General features: G+C 44.6%; 1 protein-coding gene across 2 annotated transcripts in view; it reads left to right on the top strand.

The window, feature by feature from the left end:
* The first annotated feature begins 1329 nt into the window (after positions 1–1329).
* The window catches only part of CFAP97 (cilia and flagella associated protein 97), a 41063-nt gene continuing 22502 nt past the window's right edge, over positions 1330–19890 (top strand). Inside the window, exons 1-3 of one of the 2 annotated variants that reach the window (XM_040334141.1) lie at positions 1330–1490; positions 4331–5141; positions 8332–8403. In XM_040334141.1, coding sequence (XP_040190075.1) covers positions 4352–5141; positions 8332–8403 — 862 coding nt within the window. In that variant the 5' untranslated portion in view covers positions 1330–1490; positions 4331–4351. Of the gene's footprint in view, positions 1491–1760; positions 1887–4330; positions 5142–8331; positions 8404–19890 lie in introns of those variants that run through there. The other variant, XM_040334147.1, reaches the window with a different exon arrangement.

Below are 19890 nucleotides of genomic sequence, written 5' to 3'. Positions count from 1 at the left end.
AAGGGGAGGAGGTCCTTAAAGCGGAGGTTCACCCGCACATGACCCTTTTTCCCCTTAGATGGATGCTCGTTTTGTCTAGGGGAATCGGCTAGTTGTTTTAAAATATGATCCGTACTTACCGTTTACGAGATGCATCTTCTCCGCCGCTTCCGGGTATGGGTCTTCGGGAGCGGGCGTTCCTATTTTGATCGACAGTCTTCCGACGGTCGCATCCATCGTGTCACGATTTTCCGAAAGAAGCCGAACGTCGGTGCGCAGGCGCAGTATAGAGCCGCACCGACGTTCGGCTTCTTTCGGCTACTAGTGACGCGATGGATGCGACCGTCGGAAGCCTCTCGGAAGACTGTCAATCAAGAAGGAACGCCCGCTCCCGAAGACCCATACCCGGAAGCGACGGAGGAGATGCATCTCGAAAACGGTAAGTACGGATCATATTTTAAAACAACTAGCCGATTCCCCTAGACAAAACGAGCATCCATCTAGGGGGAAAACATAAAAAAAAACATAATTGGGTGAACTCCCGCTTTAAGTGGTTAAAGGGGCATGTATTATGCCTACATACTTTGCTAATAGGTGACTGTCGTTCCAATTCCAAAAAGTTGGGGAAGTATGTAACTACATAAGCCTCATTCACACTGGATATATTTGGATGTTTTTATAGCTGCTGTTTTTTTCTACAGTAAATAAACTGTCCATGCACACATTAGTGGGTTCTGAGAGTTTTTCAGCTGTAACGTCAAAAAGTGCTGAGAAACGTTGTGTTTCTTTTAACGTTTTTAATCCCATTGGGGAAAGACGCTGAAAAAAAAGAGGCGGAGTCTTCTAGGTGGCCAAAAAGAGGAAGCAGGAAGTGGGACAGGAAGTCCCATTAAAAAAATGACAAATGCCGAATGTGGCATGTCAGGGGGCGAGAAGCGCTTAAAGTGAAAGTTACACTTTTGGGCGGAACTCCTCTTTAAACACACGAGTGCTTTTTTTTTTTACCACTACTATTCCTTTATAGTGGCTGTTGAAATTTACAAATGCTGCAATTTAGAAATTGGATGAAAGGTTTAGCTCTGGGAAACACTTATTGAAAAAAAAAAAAGTGAATTATATATACACACAATTATAAAGATTAGGCCAACATGAGGAGGAAAGAGGGACATTGTTCCAAATCAGGGACAGTTCTCGAAATCAGGGACAGTTTGGGGCTCAGGCTGTGCCCATACAGTAATGGGTTGCCTGAAGAAACAGAAATTACACACAAAGCGGAGACACGTTTCCTAATTGCCCACACCAAATATGGCCGCTAAAGACTAATGCCCGCCCTTAGTATCGGAAGTGACGTGCTATGGATACGGGGGCGGTGTGTTCTCGGCTAAGTGGAGCTATGTTGTGAGAAAGCTGCGGGAAGAGGGAGCAGAGAGGGATTCTCCGGTGTGTGAGGGAGCCGCACAGACCTCCGCTCTATTCCTATTGTCATCTACACGGAGCCCATCCCCACACAGGTAAGGGGGGCTCGTCCCCTGACCTCTGTCCTCCCGCCGCCTGAATCCTCTTCCCACGTGACTCAGCTGCTAGGCGATGGGCAGATTACGCTCCGTATATAAATAGTGACAGGCTGAGCCCCGCCCCCTCCTCCGTCTCCATGGTGTCCTGATGCCTTCCTTGCAGTGCTGGGTGACAGGAGAGCTCTGTGTGTTACCAATCTCCTCCACACAGCGGGGACACCCTCCATTACTGGGGACCAGGAGAGCTCTGTGTGTCACCAATCTCCTCCACACAGCGGGGACACCCTCCATTACTGGGCACCAGGAGAGCTCTGTGTGTCACCAATCTCCTCTCCTCCATTACTGGGGGTCCCATCTTCTCCTCTCAGAAGAGACATGTCCCCCATGGTCTGGGTGAGTATCTGAGCCTAAAATTGGTCACACTATGGGAACATGGGACACGGCGCGTCACATGTAGGGCAGTCCATTCATTTCAGCGCACAAAACGCATCGCTGACCCTTTCGCGAAATAATTTTGCGCCAAAACACAGACCGCTTCTGCGGTAGAGGAATTAAATCGGTATTGACCATAAATGCAAACATTTCTAATATTGCAGCTTATCATTTCTTGTATATGATGGTTGTATTTATTTTTCCCCTGGTGACCAGTAAGGCCCCAATTACACTTTCTGTTTGAAGTGAGATCTGTGTTCCGATCGTTCGTCAGACAGCAATAGGTGGCAAGGAGGCATTGTATCACCTGTTCTAATAACCTCCTAAATGCCAGACAACCGCATACAGTTCTTGGGAGGATACACTATGGCCCCCCCTCCCGTTTGCTTGTTTTTGGGACGATACAATGTGCCCCCCCCTCCCGTTGGCTTGTTTTTGGGAGGATACACTGTGGCCCCCCCCCCCGTTGGCTTGTTTTTGGGAGGATACACTGTGGCCCCCCTCCCGTTGGCTTGTTTTTGGGAGGATACACTGTGGCCCCCCTCCCGTTGGCTTGTTTTTGGGAGGATACACTGTGGGCCCCCCCCTCCCGTTTGCTTGTTTTTGGGACGATACAATGTGCCCCCCCCTTCCGTTGGCTTGTTTTTGGGAGGATACACTGTGGCCCCCCCTCCCGTTGGCTTGTTTTGGGAGGATATACTGTGGCCCCCCCTCCCGTTGGCTTGTTTTGGGAGGATATACTGTGGGCCCCCCCCCCCTCCCGTTGGCTTGTTTTTGGGAGGATATACTGTGGGGCCCCCCCCCTTCCATTTGCTTGTTTTTGGGAGGATACACTGTTGTGCCTCCCCCCCCCCCCTGTTGGCTTGTTTTTGGGAGGATACACTGTAGCCCCTCCTCCCGTTGGCTTGTTTTTCGGAGGATACACTGTAAAGTGCAAGGTGTTTTTTCACTTTCATGCGTAGGATGCATGAAGGTGAAAAAAACACAAAGCTTTACAACCCCTTTAAGGCTGCACAATAGAATTTTGCTCCTATTCACATTGGTGCGTCTGTTAAGGTGTGCATGCTGCTGTGCACTGCATTGCATTGGTAAAATGCATCAGTGTAGGCTTTTTAAAAACTTGTTCTCATGTGCTGGAGCACATTGCTATGCGTTACATGTCAGAACAATGCAATGCAAAAATGTCCTATTCTTCTCTGAAGCCGAAGGACATTTACAAAAGGCAAATCCACTTTGCACTGCGCTGTAGATCTGAGGGGAAGCTCTGCTGATTTTATCGTCCAATCACAGGGCTGGACTGGGACAAAAATTTGGCCCTGGACTTCATCCAGACTGGCCTGCTTTGACAGGTCTCTCCTATGGCTGCCGGACAATTCCTGGCCCTCCCCAGCCACCCATCCCCCTCTCCCCCTCCACTAGCCGTTCTACTTTATTAGCGTAGAATGGCTGGTACTGGTACTCTTATAGGCAGTACCAGTGGGGAAGCTAGACATTATTTCACCCGGGGCAAAGAATCAGTTTGATGCCCCCCCCCCCCCCCATGGGACAAGATTAGGCAGAAGTGAGAAACTCCCAGGCCAAAGCTGTTGAGTCAGCTGTCTGTCCCCTCCCCCGTGCTCCTTCTGGTTCCCCCCATGCTCCTCGGTCGTCGTCCCTGCTCCTCTTGCCCTCCCCCTGATTCTCTGTCCCCCCCCCCCATGTAAGCACTGCGGGGGGGGAGAGGAGGTGAGCACTGCGGGGAGGGAGAGAGAGAGAGACAGAGGAGCGGAGGTCCGCTGTCACTGAAGCCAGCCCACTAAGCCATCGGCCCACCGGGAAACTCTGTGTAGTACCAATGGCCAGTCCATCCCTGGCCAATCATGTGCAAGCTAAAATGCTGTTTTTTTTTTTTTTCCTTGCATGTCCCCCTCGGATCTACAGCGACTTCACTTCCAAGTGCACTTTCAGTACACTTTAAAATGCACTTTGCACTTGTAGTGCAAAGTGGATTTGCCTTTTTGTAAATAACATCCACTGTAAATATCTGGTCCTTGCATTGGGCAACACTTCTCAACACAGCTGGTGTAAACAAACAGATATTGGTCAGCAATATGTACAGGTAAAATCAGGAATACCTTCCTTCCCCTTTTCTTGATATTAAAAACGAAATAAAAAAAAATTTGTTTTTTTATTGATAAAAATTCTAAGTAAATTCAGTCTTGACACATCATAACAAGGACAAGCCATGGGCCACACAATTACATTTTTTTTTTTAAAACATATATAAACCGCAATAACAATCTTGCAGAGGGTCTGATTCTAATACACTCTTAAATAGCATTTTTTGTTTTTGGGATGCCGTTCAACTTTAATTGAATTATTAAACCACATTTGTAAAATTGTATGTTCCTTTTTGTCATCTTCAGGTTCTAACCTAATTTCAAATCATGGAGCGATATGCCAATCTTTCTGATGAGGGAGAAGTGGATCATTCTTTTTTTGATAGTGGTGATGAATATGAAAAAGGGAAAAAAGTTGTGCCCACCTCGGCCACTAGCAAGCATGGGTACAAACAAGATAAGGATTCGAGATCAGAGGAAGGGGGAGGTGATGCAGAACAAAGAACACGCAAGATGGAAAGTGAAGAGGCGTCAATGGCGTCTGTTGATAGAAGTTCTCCAGAACTTAAGTGGTCTCCAGATCCATTGAGACCCAGAAGTGCGGCAAAGTCAGGCCGAGATTCTGTGCAGAGCTTAAAAATAGAAGCAACCATTCCAACAGGAATCCCACAGATCAGACGGGAGTTTGAAGATAATTATTACCCTGATGAAGATGACAGCAGCGAAGATGAAAGCCGCAGTTCCAGGCCCAAAACTGCAAAGCAAACCAGTTTTGGAAAGAAAAATGTGACAAAGTACAACAGGGATTTTCCTTCTTCCATTTCCAGCTCTGATGCAGAGTTTTCCGATGCGACTTCCGATGACCAAACGTCAAAGTCTTATCAGTCATTCAAAGACAAAGTGCCATCATCTCTGCGCTCCCCTGAACGCAAGGCATCAAGACCACCTATCAGAGATCTAAGAGACTATGCTGATGAGTCTGAGGACACCGTCACAGATGTCACCCCTCTTTCCACACCAGACATCAGCCCCATATCGTCCTTTGACATAGCAGCCACCAGCGAAGCTCTAAGGAATAAAGTTACGCGACAAGAGAATGTGAGCAAGGAGATATACGGTAATTCTTCCTGTTCTGGTTGACTTTGCTTGTCTTAAAACATAATTGGTAAGAAAACAAGTAATTTACATGTCTGGTGACTAACTGAAGGTGGTTTTAAAGGTAAAAGGTTGTTTTGCCTTAATGCATTCTGTGTAGCCCCCCTAAATATTTCCCTAACCTGATCTCAGGCCAGCGTTGTGCACTCTGCAACAACTCTTCTCCCCTCTACTGGCTCTCCTAGGCTTGGCTGACAGCAGCGGGAGCCATTGGCTCCTGCTGCTCTCGGGTCAAAACCTGTGAGCAGGGGGGCGGGGCCAAGCCAGGCTGTGTGGCTCAGGAGTGAGCAAGCACAAGGGTCCCCATGGGAAGTAGCTTTCTTTTGGTGTGGGGGAAGCGCTGGCTGGAAACCTGAAAAGAGGAGATTACGGACATATATGCACGCACACACAGCTTTTTTTTTCTCTGAGAATAGGTGCAGGAACTCCTCCCTTCCAAGTCACCCTTGACTCCACCCCCTACTCACCTCTAAGCACCGTTCCTTGGTTCTACCCCTTACCCACCTCCCCAGTACCACCCATTTTAGAGAATGCAGAAACAAGTATAATTTTGTATAGAATTTGTTAATAATAACAAGAAAGGCAGTAAAATAGATTTAGCAACAATGGACACCTCAGCGACAATAGATCCACCCCAGCATAAATAGACCCTCCAGCAGCCAGCATATCCCTCCCAGCAACGATTGACCCCCTGCAACATAAGACCCCCCTCTAGCAACAATAGATTCCCCAGCATCAATAGACCCTCCAGCAGCAAGCAACAAAGACTCCTCTCTCAACAGTACATCCCTCCTAGCAATGACTGACCCCCCCCCCAGCAACAATAGATTCCCAGCAGCCAGCATCAATAGACTCTCCAGCACACCGCAGAACCTCTTTCCATTACATACATTTCAGTACAGGAGGTGCTGGAACTGCGTTCCCGCTGAAAAAAAGCCCTATGTATATATAAAAAAAAAAAATATGGAACCTTTTTAATATGAATAAAATGTATTTACACAATATTAGGTACTTTCCATATCACATTTTGCACATCACACAGACATATTTAGTCAGATTCAGGCACACTGCCTGGGCTGCCCACAGCCAGATGGTGATTACCAGTTCTGGGTACCTTGCTGTCTGTAGTGTAAAAGCAGGAGCTTTTTTTCAGCAACAAACTTTGCACATTGTGGTTTGCCACGATTTATCGAACAATAATCATGGCAAAACGGCACTGCGTTTTAGGTGCCACTGAAAATGAATGGCACCCAAACGTGTTTTGCGACTGCAGTGCGATTTGGGATTGTATGCACAATTGCTGCAATTCTGCATGAGATCCCAAAAGGCCAAATGTTAATGGAGCCTAAATGGCAGCTTCAGTTCACTTCATATAACCTTTACAAGCGAAGCATGGCCAAATCTCTTTTGGGTCATAGGAGTGCACAGAATCAGTCCACAGAGTCCCAGAGCCACTCCGCGCTCGGCTTAGAGCCAAAGTCAGCTGTAACTGTCGCCTCCTTAGCGGGGCCCTCCAGTAAGTGCTAGGGGGGGGGGGGGCAGCAGAGTGAAGAGCAGTGGCTGAAGTCGCTGCTCTCCACTCTGGGAAGACAGAGGACTGAGCAATCAGCGGTTATGCAATTGCTCAGCTCTTGTGGTTAGAGCTGGCGGGGGACAGATGCAGCAGCACAGCGATGCTGCAACATAGAGACGAGTATGTATGTTTGCTACTTTAGTAACCCCATACATCTTTAGGTGCATAGTTGAAACAAAGTGCCAGATTGTTTCCTGGTCTGCAATCATTTATTTGTGGTCACAACATCAGATGCTTATATAGTGATTCTGAAACTCTTGTGACTTGTTGCTCCATTCACTGTAATCGCTTTTGTTTTTTCTCTCTTCAAATTCTTTCTTCCATTCTGCAAATGGAAACCTCATCTTTTCTTGTAAGCATGTGCAACCCTGCTTATTCACACATGATCTGGATTGCTCCCATTTTGAAAAGGTTACCATAGGAGTGCTGATATTAAAACTTAAAGGGGTTGTAGGTTCGTATTTTTATTTTTATAGGTTCCTTTAATCTAGTGCATTGTTGGTTCACTTACCTTTTCCTTTGATTTCCCTTTTAAATGTTTTGTTTTTCTTTGTCTGAATTTCTCACTTCCTGTTTCTCCTCAGTAAGCTTGCCCCCATCATCCGAGCCGTTCTGGCTGCGGGTTAGTCAGCGTGCTCACCCCCTCCATTTAGAAGCGAAATCGAAGGAAAAGGTAAGTGAACAATGCACTAACTTAAAGGAACCCATTTAGAAAATAGAAAACGAACCTTTACAACCTCTTTAACTTGCGCAATATTTCCTACTCTAGTGAGATCGCTTGCATTGCTGTAGCATCTCTGCAATCCCAGTAATGAAAAGTACAAAGCACTGTCCCAGTTCTAAGGGTTTTCATACCTAAGCACCTTCACAAGACTACTGACAGATGGGAACCTGTTCTAACAGAAATGTGTGCATGTTGGCTAGGCAACTTGTATTTTCCTAAGGGAAAGTAGCAGTCTTCAAATAGGGCTACTCATGTAGGCAGCATTTAGAGGAAGAAAAGTTTGGCTTAGGGTCCTTTCACACTAGCGGACCGTTCGTCCGCTCATTACAAGTCCGTTAACGGACTTGTAATGAATCCCTATGGGAACGCGTCCAATAGCGGATGGAGCATCCGCTAGCGTCCGCGTCAGTCGGGATCCGCTTTTCCGAACGGAAGAAACCCTATTTTTCTTCCGTTGGGCGGAATGGACCGGCTGCATCCGGTCCCCCATAGGGGACAGCGGAGCAGAGACAGGGCGGTCCCTGCACTGTGTGCGGGGACCGCCCTATCCGCCGACAGCTGAGCGGGGATCCCCGCGGACACACGGAGCGGACCCAGAAACGGTCCGCTCCGTGTGAAAGAGCCCCAATTCTGATTTAGGAAGTAATGCTTCTCAAAATTCAGTTCGCACTTACCCTGTAATTTCCAGAGCATACCAGCCCATGTATACCACCCCGATTCTAAGCTGTGTCAGTATTAATTGGATGGCTTGTGAAACAAGGGATTGATGTGTGCAATATTGTATAAGAATGAGGACAAGGCATACGTTGGTCTTGGATGTGTTGTACCATTTTGAATTGCCTCTGTTGTCCACAGAACCTGATTTTGAAAACAAGTCTGGCCCGAAGGGATTCCAGGAAGCGATGGACCTGAACCAACTTCTCAAAGGTAATGGCTTCTTCTGGGATTTAGTAATGTTGAGTTTAAGACATCAAATTTCAATTTGGTTTTAGCCCAGATTCACACTGGGGGGGCGGGAGTGAAACCGTGCGAAATCTGCTGAACTCGCACGATTTTACTCCCGCTTGTCACTCCCGATTTCGGCTGCGATTACAGAGACATCTGCGCAGGTTTCTGCATAGATGTCATTGTAAATTGCGGGCCGAAATCGCAAATGGTAGTACAGAAACTACTTTTCGAAATTGGTGCGGTGCTGCAGATGCGGCGTCGCACCGATTGGGACGGTGTCATTGCCGGTGATTTGACATGTCAAATCGCACCAGTGTGAACCTGGGCTTGTTTAAAGTCTTTTGACTAAAATGTCATTTGAATTGTTTTAGTCATATTTTAGTGAACTAAAATCTAATGGGTTAAAGCGGGGGTTCACCCTAAAATTAACTTTTTTGCCTAACCTATCTCTAGCCTTAATAAAGGCTTGTAGCGTTGTCATTTTTTTATGTGTACACTTACCTGTCTTCAGCCGCACTTCCGGGTCTTCTTCCTTGCGGGGAGTGGGAGTGTCGCTCCTTTTCCCCGACGGGGAGCTCTGCATAGATGATTCACATGCGCGTCATCGCCTTCCCAAAATATCCGACGGGGACTCAGCTCTATACGGCGCCTGCCGTGTAGAGCTGACTGCGCAGGTGCCGTAAAGTGCCGAGTCCCACTCGGATATTTTCGGAAGGTGATGACGCGCACGTCAATCATCTATGCAGAGCTTAGGAACGCATACTCCCTGGGGGGAGCGAGAACCCGGAAGCCGGGTGAAAACGACGGAAAAAGGTAAGTACAGAACGAAAAAAAAATCCAGCATACTGTTAGCAGTATGCTGGATTAAACGGTCTATATTTTTTTTAGGGTGAACCCCCGCTTTAAGTACAATTTTTAATGCATTATTTCTTTAGAATTGCCAAATATATATTATGTGTGTGTGTTGTGATATACAACGTTTATATAAATTTAACAGAGTTTCATAAACAAACAAATATGGCTTTTTGACAAAGTGCAACTTGAAAATATAAAAAACTGTAATCTCTGTCGACTGTAGATGCCGCTGCACCTATTACATGAATATATTATCAATCTTAAATATTTGATAGCGCAGTGTTAATTTTGACATCAAATTTCAATTTAGTTTTTGACTAAAATGCAATTTTTTGTCGTATTTTAGTCATCTGGTTTTAGCCAACTAAAATAGTATTCATTTAGTAGACAAAAATATTTTAGTCGCCAAAATTATTACTGAATTAGGAGAATTCTTGTATAAGAGACTGATGAGTGATTTTTTTTTATCCTGCTACAGTGATGTCCAATGTTCCCTGGTCAGTTAAAGTAAACCTTGCAACTAAAAAATTAGATGGTATGCTCGCCTTCTCACCCACAGTGCCTAGGGCAGCGATTGGTGAACCTTGACACCCCAGATGTTTTGGAACTACATTTCCCATGATGCTCCACTACACTGCAGAGTCCATGAGCATCATGGGAAATGTAGTTCCAAAACATCTGGGGTGCCAAGGTTCACCAATCACTGGCCATGGGGAAGGTGCCATCAATCCTGCCTTACGAGATTTGGGGATAGTAGAAGTCTCTAAATCTCCATGAGAAGATGCTGCTGGCACTATACTGCATTTTCTGGTGAGTTTTTGGGGTACTCTGCATTCCCTGGGTTCTTGTTGGCGGATGATTGTCACTACCTGTACCACAGAAGCCGGGGAAAAGGTGTGTGTGTGTGTGTGTGTGTGTGTATAATGTCATTTAAAAAAAAATCTAGTTGTATTCGTAATATCGAAGTTGCTATTACTCTGAAGATGCTGGCTTTTTCCTCCTTTATCCTTCCTGTGCTGTGGGTGAACAAACATTTTCATCTTCTGGCAAGAGTTATTCTTCTTTAAAGGTAAATTTAGTAGATGTACAATATTTTTTTTATTATCAGATGTTTGAATACAGGACAAAAAAATCGAACCGAGCAGCTCTGCTAAATTGCTCACCAAGCTTTCAGTTTTGCCACATATATGTATGTTGTAAGAAATCTTTCATTGGAAACATTGTTCTTACAATTGTGAAATTCCTCTGTAAGGTTATGGCAGGACACAGTAGCACTCAGAGCCACTTGGAAATACTTCATAAGATATAAGTAGGTCATTTTCCTATTAGGTAAACTTGGGTCAGTATTTCTTATTATACAAGCGCAGTGTATTTAAGCAGTGTAATTAATACACTTTTTTAAAAAGTATATTGTGTAGCCTTAGTGCTTCAGAAGTACTTGATTTGGAGTGATGTAACACTAGTATGGAAAGCTCTGAAAGATTCCTAATGTCATATTTGTACACTTTTACCTACAGAAGGGAATTTGGTATGTCTGCATTCTCTCCTGGAGTAGCTAAAGATGGAAGCGGGTTCACACCAGAATGCGGTGCAGGAAAGGCACGTTCCAATTGCGTTTCCTGCACTGCATTGCAAACAAAGTGCGTTTGTGGGCACCAGACTGCATGGTACCATGCGATTTGTACATGCACATAATTTGTTATAATTTTTTTTTTTTTTTTCTTCCTTAAGCCAGGGTTCGACAAATTTCGGGTGCCAGGTCGCATTTGCGCCTAGAATTAGCGACCTGGGGCAGCACAGCTAAGGGAATCTTGTGTCTCCGTGCGCCATTGCACAATCTTGTCAGCCGCGCTGGCCGGTAATTGACTCCGCGGCTTTGCGGCCTATTGGAGCGAGATGCACTGGCGCCCTCTTGTGGTGGCCGGGGCTGCGACAAGCAAGACACGCCCATAGCTATTCCCGCCGATACGTGACGCTACGACTAGTAAAAAAAAAAAAAACTAGTAAAAATGCCATAAAACTATCCCCTACAACTATTTTGTAGATGCTATAGCTTTTGTGCAAACCAATCAATATATGCTCATTGCAAATTTTTAATTTTTTTACCAAAAGTATGTAGAAGGATACATATCGGCCTAAACTGAGAAAATATATATATATATATATATATATATATATATATATATATATATATATATATATATATATATATATATATATATATATATATAAATTTTTTTTTTGGGGGGGGGAATTTATTATAGCAAAACGTTTTTTTTAATTGTCGCTCCTTTCTTTGTTTATAGCGCAAAAAATAAAAACCACAGAGGTGATAAAATGCCACCAAAAGAAAACTCTATTTGTGAGAGGGGGAGAGAAGTTTTGTTTGGTTGCAACGTCGCACGACCGCGCAATTGTCCATTAAAGTGACGCAGTGCCGAATCGCAAAAAAGATGCCGCAGCATGCCTCCAGTGTGGGGCCCATGCATCAGGGGGGTCAGAGCTATTTTGGCAGCAAAAGAGGGCCTATTCTAAATTGGGAGGGTGGTCACAATGTTGTGGTTGATCGGTGCATGTATGCAGGCCAACAGTGACAGCATAGCCATTGGATCATTGAACTTCCAACAGCCTGTTAACAGCTTAGTCATGTAATCTGCTTTCTAGAACTAATACAATGAAGGTTAAAGGTGAAATCCCTCTTATGCAGTAGCAATGACATTCTACTGAGAACTGTAATAACCTTTGTTGGTTCATCCCTACCTTTTTGTGGAGGGCGCCTTCTGTTATTTTAAGTACTTTTTTTTTATTTTAAGAAAACAAAAACATTCCACTGGTATGGTTTGGCGCTAACAATCTTCACATTTTTGTACTGCAAAATCATTTGGATTAACCTATGTCTATAAGGTTTTTGTTTTTCTGGAATGTGTATTGCTCAACTGAAATCCATAAACAAAAGATGAATTAAAAGACTGACAGATGATCTGCAAGGCATAAAACATCAGCAATTGTCTCCTAGCCTTCCCAAAGTAATGACAAATCTCAAGGAAAAAATGTATATGTAAAATAAATAACTGATAAGATGTCACTCCACTTCCTCAAACTCAATCTTTCTAAAACTGAGCTCCTTATTTTTCCTCCAGCCCATGCCACTCCCCCTAACTTCTCCATCAAGATCAATAATACAACCATCAGTCCCTCCCCTCATACCAAGGTACTGGGTGTAATCCTAGACTCTGACCTGCCCTTTCTGCCCCAAATCCAATCCCTATCCGAATCGTCCAGACTTCACCTCCGAAACATCTCCAAAATACGCGCCTTTCGAACTATTGAGACCTCTAAGCAACTAATTCACTCCCTTGTTATCACTCGCCTTGACTATTGTAACTTCCTCCTCCATTGACCTACCTCTCTGCAAGCTATCCACTCTTCAGTCTATCATGAATGCTACTGCCAGGCTCATCCACCTTACCAACCGTTCAGTGTTCCGCCACCCCTCTCTGCCAATCCCTCCATTGGCTTCCCATTGCCCAACGAATACAATTAAAAACGCTAATAATAACCTACAAAGCCATTCACAATTTTTCCCCAAGCTACATCACCAATCTTATCTCCAAATATCACCCAAACCGTCCTTCGCTCCTTCCAAGACCTTCTGCTCTCAAGCCCCCACGACTTCTCCAGAGCCCCTCCCAGCCTCTGGAGCTCAATCTGTCTGGTTATCTCCAACTCTTTCCACTTTTAGGCGATCCCTGAAAACTCATCTCTTCAGGGAGGCCTGTCCTGCCTCCAGCTAACAATCAAATCTTCTACTCCCCATTCGGTCCCTACCTTTTTTGTCCCTACCTTTTTTGTTTCAGCAGCCCCTCCTTTTTTGATTGTAAGCTCGCAGGAGCAGAGCTCGTCTAACACTCTCTTGTTTTGAATTGTACTGTTGGTGTAGTGTCTCCCTACATTGTAAAGCGCTGCGCAAACTGTTGGCGTTATATAAATCCTTTATAATAGGCTAACGGATTCTACTTTCTATGCTAAAGCATGGTGCTGTGCTAACGTTCACACAATGTATAGCCAGCTTAAAGCGGATGTGCCACTAAAAAAAAAATATTAAAAGCCAGCAGCTACAAATACTGCAGCTGCTGACTTTTAATATTGGGACACTTACCTGTCCTGGAGTCCAGCGCCATCTGCAGCAGAGGACGAGCGATCGCTCGTCACTCTGCTGCTCCCCCCGCCATCCTCAGTGAGGGAACCAGGAAGTGAAGCGCTCCGGCTTCACTACCGGGTTCCCTACGGCGCATGCACGTGTTGCGCTGCGCCGCTGACTGGCTCCCGCTGTGCTCTAGGAGCCGAGTGTTCCCAGAGCACAACGGGGGGAGGACGGGAGGTGACGGTTCTGCCCGCAGAAAACCCGAAACTGTGTTGCCGAAAGTGGGTGCGCCGGAGGGGGAGAGGGTTCCGATCAGCGTAAGTTCCACTTTAGAGTTTCAGCCTGAAAAAAAATGTAAATTAAAATTAAGTCAGCAGCTCCGGATGCAGGTGCCAGGATCCTTACTAAGGAAAACCGGAAGTGGAGCCCTGCGCCTTCACAACCCGTTTCCTACTGCGCATGTGCGGGTCGCGCAGCATTTTCTGGGACACACACAGGTCTCAGAAGGCAATTGGGTGAGGAGGGCATGAAAAAAAGAGGAAGTGGTGAACCTTGCCGCCGCGACATGGGACAGAAGTCCCAAAGAATTTTTTGAAAAAAAAAAAAAAGGTATGAAGGGGGGTGGGGTGTTCTCACTTGATCAGCCATGGAGTCAGTGTTGATGGGCTTTGGTTTTATGTCATTGACATCAGTTTTAGGTGCTTCTGAGATCATTTAGAATTTGACAGGAGCATTGGACCTCCTTCAGATCTGCATTTGACTTGCTTCTAGAGCAGTGATTCTCAACCTTTCTAGTGCCATGACCCTTTGATAAAATTTCCCAAGTTGTGGGGACCCCTAACAGTAAAATTATTTTCGTAGCGTGGGTTATCAGCACTCAAGGCAAGACAAGTAATTTGCACCCCTAACCCACGGACATTTAGCGCTCCCTGAGTCACCTCCACTTGTATAATATTAAAACCCTTTATGGTACATTTTAGGATGTGCCAGTCTTACTCTTTCACTTTTTATCTTTCTCTATCCTAATAATATCTTGTTTTGTTTCCCCCCCACCCCTTCCCTCTCTCTCGCCGTCTTTTTTGTTTTTTCTCTTATTCTTTCTCTTTTTCTTTGTTCCACTCCCTCTTTTCCTCTCCTTTCCATGTATTCTCTATTTTTATTCTTTCCCTTACTCCTTGGTGGGGGGGGAATGGGACGTGTGGCAGTTCTGGTGGGGAATGGGATCAGTGGCAGTGCTGGCGGGGAGTTGGAATGAGTGGCAGTGCTGGGGGGATTTCTGATCAGCCAACTTAGTTGCTCTTGATCAAAGCCATCTGCTTATCTGAAAACTGTAGTGGGGACTTATAATGGCAACTCTAATCACAGGTAGTGTTACTCACTGTGTCTCCGACTTTGTGGTGTCTCGTAGCAGTGACACCTCTACCGAAATCAAGAGATGGGGTCTCCTCCATCCTAGTCTCTGCCCCCCAGCCATGCCGTGAACTGAATGGGTGGCTGCAGGCTTTAGGAACAGCCCTGCTGGGTGGCTGTGAAAAGGTTGGGAGAGCAGCGCGGGCATCAGGAACAGCCCAGGATTTGGTGACCCCTGGCAAATCGTCATTTGACACCCAGGTTGAGAACCACTGTTCTAGAGGGTGTTTTTTATACCTATTGACTTGTATGGGAATACAGAACCTTTCAACACAATCCCTTTTTTTAAAGTGGCTCTTCAGCCTCTGCAGCATGATCCCTTTTCTCTAATCCTGCAAACATCAAGCACTGTTTTATTTATTTTTGTTTATTTACCTCCAAAAAAAAAATCTACCCTTCCTTGCACCTCATTCGAAAAGGGCCAGTTGTATCTGTAAGATTAGATTTCGGAGGCATCCCCTCCCCATATATTAGATGTCAAGAGCCACCCCACCATCAGAAGTTGAGTCCCTCGCTCTCCCTTACATCACAGTGCACCCCTTTCCCTTATGCTGCTGCTGGGAAGAAGTTGGATGCATTGCTTGAAAGCAGAAAGTAAGGGTCTGGAGGAAGACCAGAGGTTAGCTGGAGGTGCGAGGGCCACATGAAATGGCCTGGAGGGCCGCATTCGGCCCGCGGGCCTTGTGTTTGCCCCCTGATGCCTAGGTAAACGACGTGCACTGTTCCCCCTTTGCCTTCTGGGATATGCATTTCACATATCACAGAAGGCAAAGCCTTCCGTTTACTAAAGATGGAGGGAGCAGGCCTAGAAGGGCGACCTCCAGATGCATGCCGATTGAACCCGGAACAGCTAGCAGCCTCTCGATGACGTTGGAGCAAAACATGACGAAGCGGGATCAAGCACTGCCAGTAGAGGAGAGGATCTTCTCTGCACAGCACTGGATTTGCTGGTTGGGTGAGTGTCTGAACTGTGCAGAACTCTCCTCTAAGTAAGTAAAAATTGTGGGAGGGTGGAAATTTGCTTTAAGTGAACCTGTGCTTTGCCCAATCATCTCACATGGATTCTGACAAGTGCTAAGGTACACTAAACACAACCAACCAATCGTAGCTTATACTGTATGTGAGGTAATAAGCACGTTGCATTACATGAGGTAATCTCTATCATAAAAGCCTTTCCAACATGTCAGAAAATACACTTAAAGTAATGGCGTATAATTTACTTTTCCACTGGAAAAGAGGAGTGATGCTTTAGCAATCTGTGTTTCATTTATCCATCTGCTGAATCGGGAGGACAATCCTAGTGTGTCCCAGCAGTATGCCAGGCAGACAGATGTCTCGCCATCCGTAGAGTTCTCAGTAATGCATCTGCCTTTGTGGCCAGTCTTACGCTATTGTTTTGGCTCTATCTCCTTCATTTCTAGACGTTATTGATTCCATTGGTTAAGCTAGGAGAATTTGTCTAAGGAGGCAGCAACTCAACTGTTTTTTGCTGCTAAGCAAACGGATATAAATATTACGAGGTATTTTTATTCCCAATTTTGTCACTTTATGATGCATGAAATGCATAGTTAAATATAATATTTCAATTTGTGCTAAAGATTGAAGAGTTCATTAACACCTCTGAGCATTCATTTGGCAGAGAATAAAACTGATGAGTATCTTCACAGCTGTGTGCCACAATAAATACTGACACTGTCTTTCTTAATTAATTCTATACTGGGCTGAAGAATGACATTGGCGGGGGCCCCAGGTAGAGCTTTTCCACTGATGACTAGTGAGCAAAATAACTTTGTGTGTATATAATGCCACAAGCAGTTACCTCAGCCAGAAAGGGTTTTTTCTCTCCAATTTAGGAATCCCTATTTTTTTTCATGACTTATTCAGCAGAGCTTTTGAGGACTTGAAGTGGAACACCAAAGAAAATTAAAAACTACCATTGCAGTGGGGCTTCCTCTAAAGTTAAAGTGAGCCTAAAGATTTTTTTTCCCTCCTAAAATGACAAACCTGTTGTACTAACCTGCTATGTGCAGTGGTATTGAAAGAGCGGTCCCCAATCTCCTTTTCTGGGTCTGTCATTATAGCAAGCCACTTTCTTTTTTTTTTTTTTTTTTTTTTTTTCTTCTTTTTTTTTATTTATATCATCAGGAAACTGGTCCACACGAACCACAAACATGTCACATAATAACACAGCAGTTACAACTCAAGGCACAAATGCAGAGCATACAGAGTATAATGATAACGTTGCATAGAACTAAGACAGGTATGTGCAAAACATTGGGTGAAGAACTAACATTTACAACCCGGGAAGGGATGACGAGAATCCGCTGTCCCAAGAGTACCATACCATCCTCTCGGGCCGAGTCGTAGCAGCATGGTTCGCGGAGTACAGCAACCCATCTTTATTTTTTGTACTTAGAGTAGAGAAAACAATTCAAGTAGAGAAAGGGTGGAAGCGGGAGTGCGCCCTTGGGCACACAGCGCTCAATAGTGCAAGAAGGAAGGAAGGGGGAGAGGTAGAAGGGGGGTGGAGTGGGAGGGGTGAGTTACAAGGGGGCGAAGGGGAGATCTGCGAGTATGACCCCCCGTCGTCAAAAAACAGGAAAAAACACAGGGGCCATCACTCATCGCATCAGACAGCCTAACGGTGTCTCCAGTTCCCATACGGTAAAGCATCAGTCAGTCTGGTCAACTCCCCTGAGGGCCTGGCCCTCCGTTGAGTATTTGAACATGTTCCAAGACTGCCACGTCTTGGAGTAGGCCTCGCTCCTCTCCTGACTTGTGAGGATTAGGTCCTCCATTTTGTTAATGTCCTCAACCTTTTTCAGCCACAAAATCGGAATGCAGGCCTTCGCCGCATCGAGCAGGTGTCTGAGGACCGATATTTTTTTTTTTTTTTTTGTAGACGTTGGCCGGTGGGTGTGTCAGTGGCATGTAAGAGGAAGTAAGCCGGATCAGCAGGGACCGGTCTGTCAGTGAATTTTTAGACTATTCTACGGACCTCTCCCCAGTAGGACTGTAACCCTGGACACGACCAGAAAATATGGAGGAGAGATCCCCTCTCCCTCTGGCTAGACATGTGCACAGCAAAAATTTTCGTTTATTTCCGTTTCGTTTCTGTTCGTTTATCGTGATTCGTAACGAGTCGTAATTTCGTAAGCCGTTAGTTATCGTATTCGTACTCTTTAGTATTTTCGTAACACTTTTTTTTCTGTTTCCGTTTTTTTCTGTTAGTTTATTTTTCGTTGAATCGAGATTCGTATTTTAGTTATATTTTGTATTCTGCCGCGTTCGTATTTTTAAAATGATTTTATTCGTTCCTTCGTTTTTACGTTAGTTTAATTTTCGTTGTTTTGCTATTCGTATTTACATTATATTTTCCATCATGCCGCATTCGTATTTTCGTAAGAAATATATTTTCGTTGCTTTATGATCATTCGTATTTTCGTGTCTAATTTCCTTTGATTGTAAAAATTTACTTTTTTAGATTTTATTGCATTCGTAATTCTGTTAGAATACATTTTACGTTTATTCGACACACTACTCGTCGTAATTTTGTAATTCATACTTTACTGTGATTGACTTGACTGTCTTAGCACACACACCCTGTATAGAATGAAGTCTGACGTAGAAGAAAACTAAAATATGTCAGATATTACAAATACAAATCTAGAAATTAGATGCACTGCAGTCTAACACAGAAAAAGACACAAGGAGCCAGGAGGTAATGAGAAAGAAGCTCATTGGGGGAAGGAACAAACCTCTTCAGAGGAAAGGGACAGTGCTCAGTGGCTATTGGTCAATGTCCAGAAATATTTCAGTACTAACAAAAGCTAATTTACATTATTTTGTATTTTCGTTGTTTTCATTTCCGTTTTCCGAAGATTCGTAATTTATTTTTCGTTAGTTTTGATTTTCGTTTTTTATTCTTTGTTCGGCATTTCCGTTGTTTTCTTTTCGGTCATTCGAATATTAGTAAGTTTGCATTTTCGTTCATTTTGTTTTTCGTAATTATTATTTTTTTTGGGTTCGGTATTTTCGTTGTTTCTATGTTTTCGTTTCTTTCATCTTTTGTATCTTCCTTGTTTTTCATATTCGTTATTTTGAAAATATCGTTATTCGTCATTAATTGTGCTAAATTGTTCGTTCATTCGTATGTTAACGAATCAACTAAAATAACGAAAATTGACGGAAAACGTATTCGTAACTTAAAAAATTGCACATGCCTACCTCTGGCATCTCCAGCATAAGTCCGAAGTGGAGAGGAAAAACTTGTGCAATAGCACCGGGGTCCTGTACCACCGTGTGAGAATTTTTTGATTAGCCTCCTGTATTTTAGAGCACAAGGAGGACTTATGTGTAAATCTGAGGATATGCTGTCTCTTACTGGTGGAGAAGTGGCAGTTCAGGTCTCTCTCCCACTTGGCCAGGTATGGGGGTTGGAAGTCTCCCGTCGGTGTTATGAGCATGTTATATATCAGGGAAAGTGTGTGTGGCAATGCTCCTGTTTCTGTGCAGAGTTCCTCCATTGTCGTAACAGGGTGAGTATCAGGTGTCGGGGTGGCAAAGATCTGAGAAAATGGCTGAGCTGGAGTGCCCCAAGGAAGTCTAGCCGGAACTGGCCCTCCAAGTCAGAGAGCTCTCCAATCGTTTTCCACCGTCCCCTGCTACTGAAGTGAGAGGCCAGGCATAGTCCTCCCTCCCAGCAAGCCACTTTCTATGGGGGCAAAGATGCGGGCTTAATCCTGAGCGGGGCTTTGTAAGTCCTATTGACTTACCTTGTCTAAGGTACAGTTGAAAAGCCGTTGCCAATAATGCTGTAGATATTCCTGTTAGCAATGCGCCGAAATATTGACTGCGAAAATCGTGTTTTCTGCATTTTGTCGATAATGAAAAAGGTTTCCGATAATGGTGCTGAAAACCGTACGTGATTTTAACATGTTTTACTGTGCTTATGGTGTGTGTTTTTTTTTTTTCCCTTCTTTTCTAACTGGGCAAAAATGCAGCAGGCAAGATTTTTAACTACGCATTTTTGTTGAGCTTGCCTTGCGCTAAAGGTG

This window comes from Rana temporaria, chromosome 1 (assembly GCF_905171775.1).
Source record: "Rana temporaria chromosome 1, aRanTem1.1, whole genome shotgun sequence".
Classification (NCBI taxonomy): Eukaryota; Metazoa; Chordata; class Amphibia; order Anura; family Ranidae; genus Rana; species Rana temporaria.
This window is presented reverse-complemented; position numbering and strand designations above follow the sequence as displayed.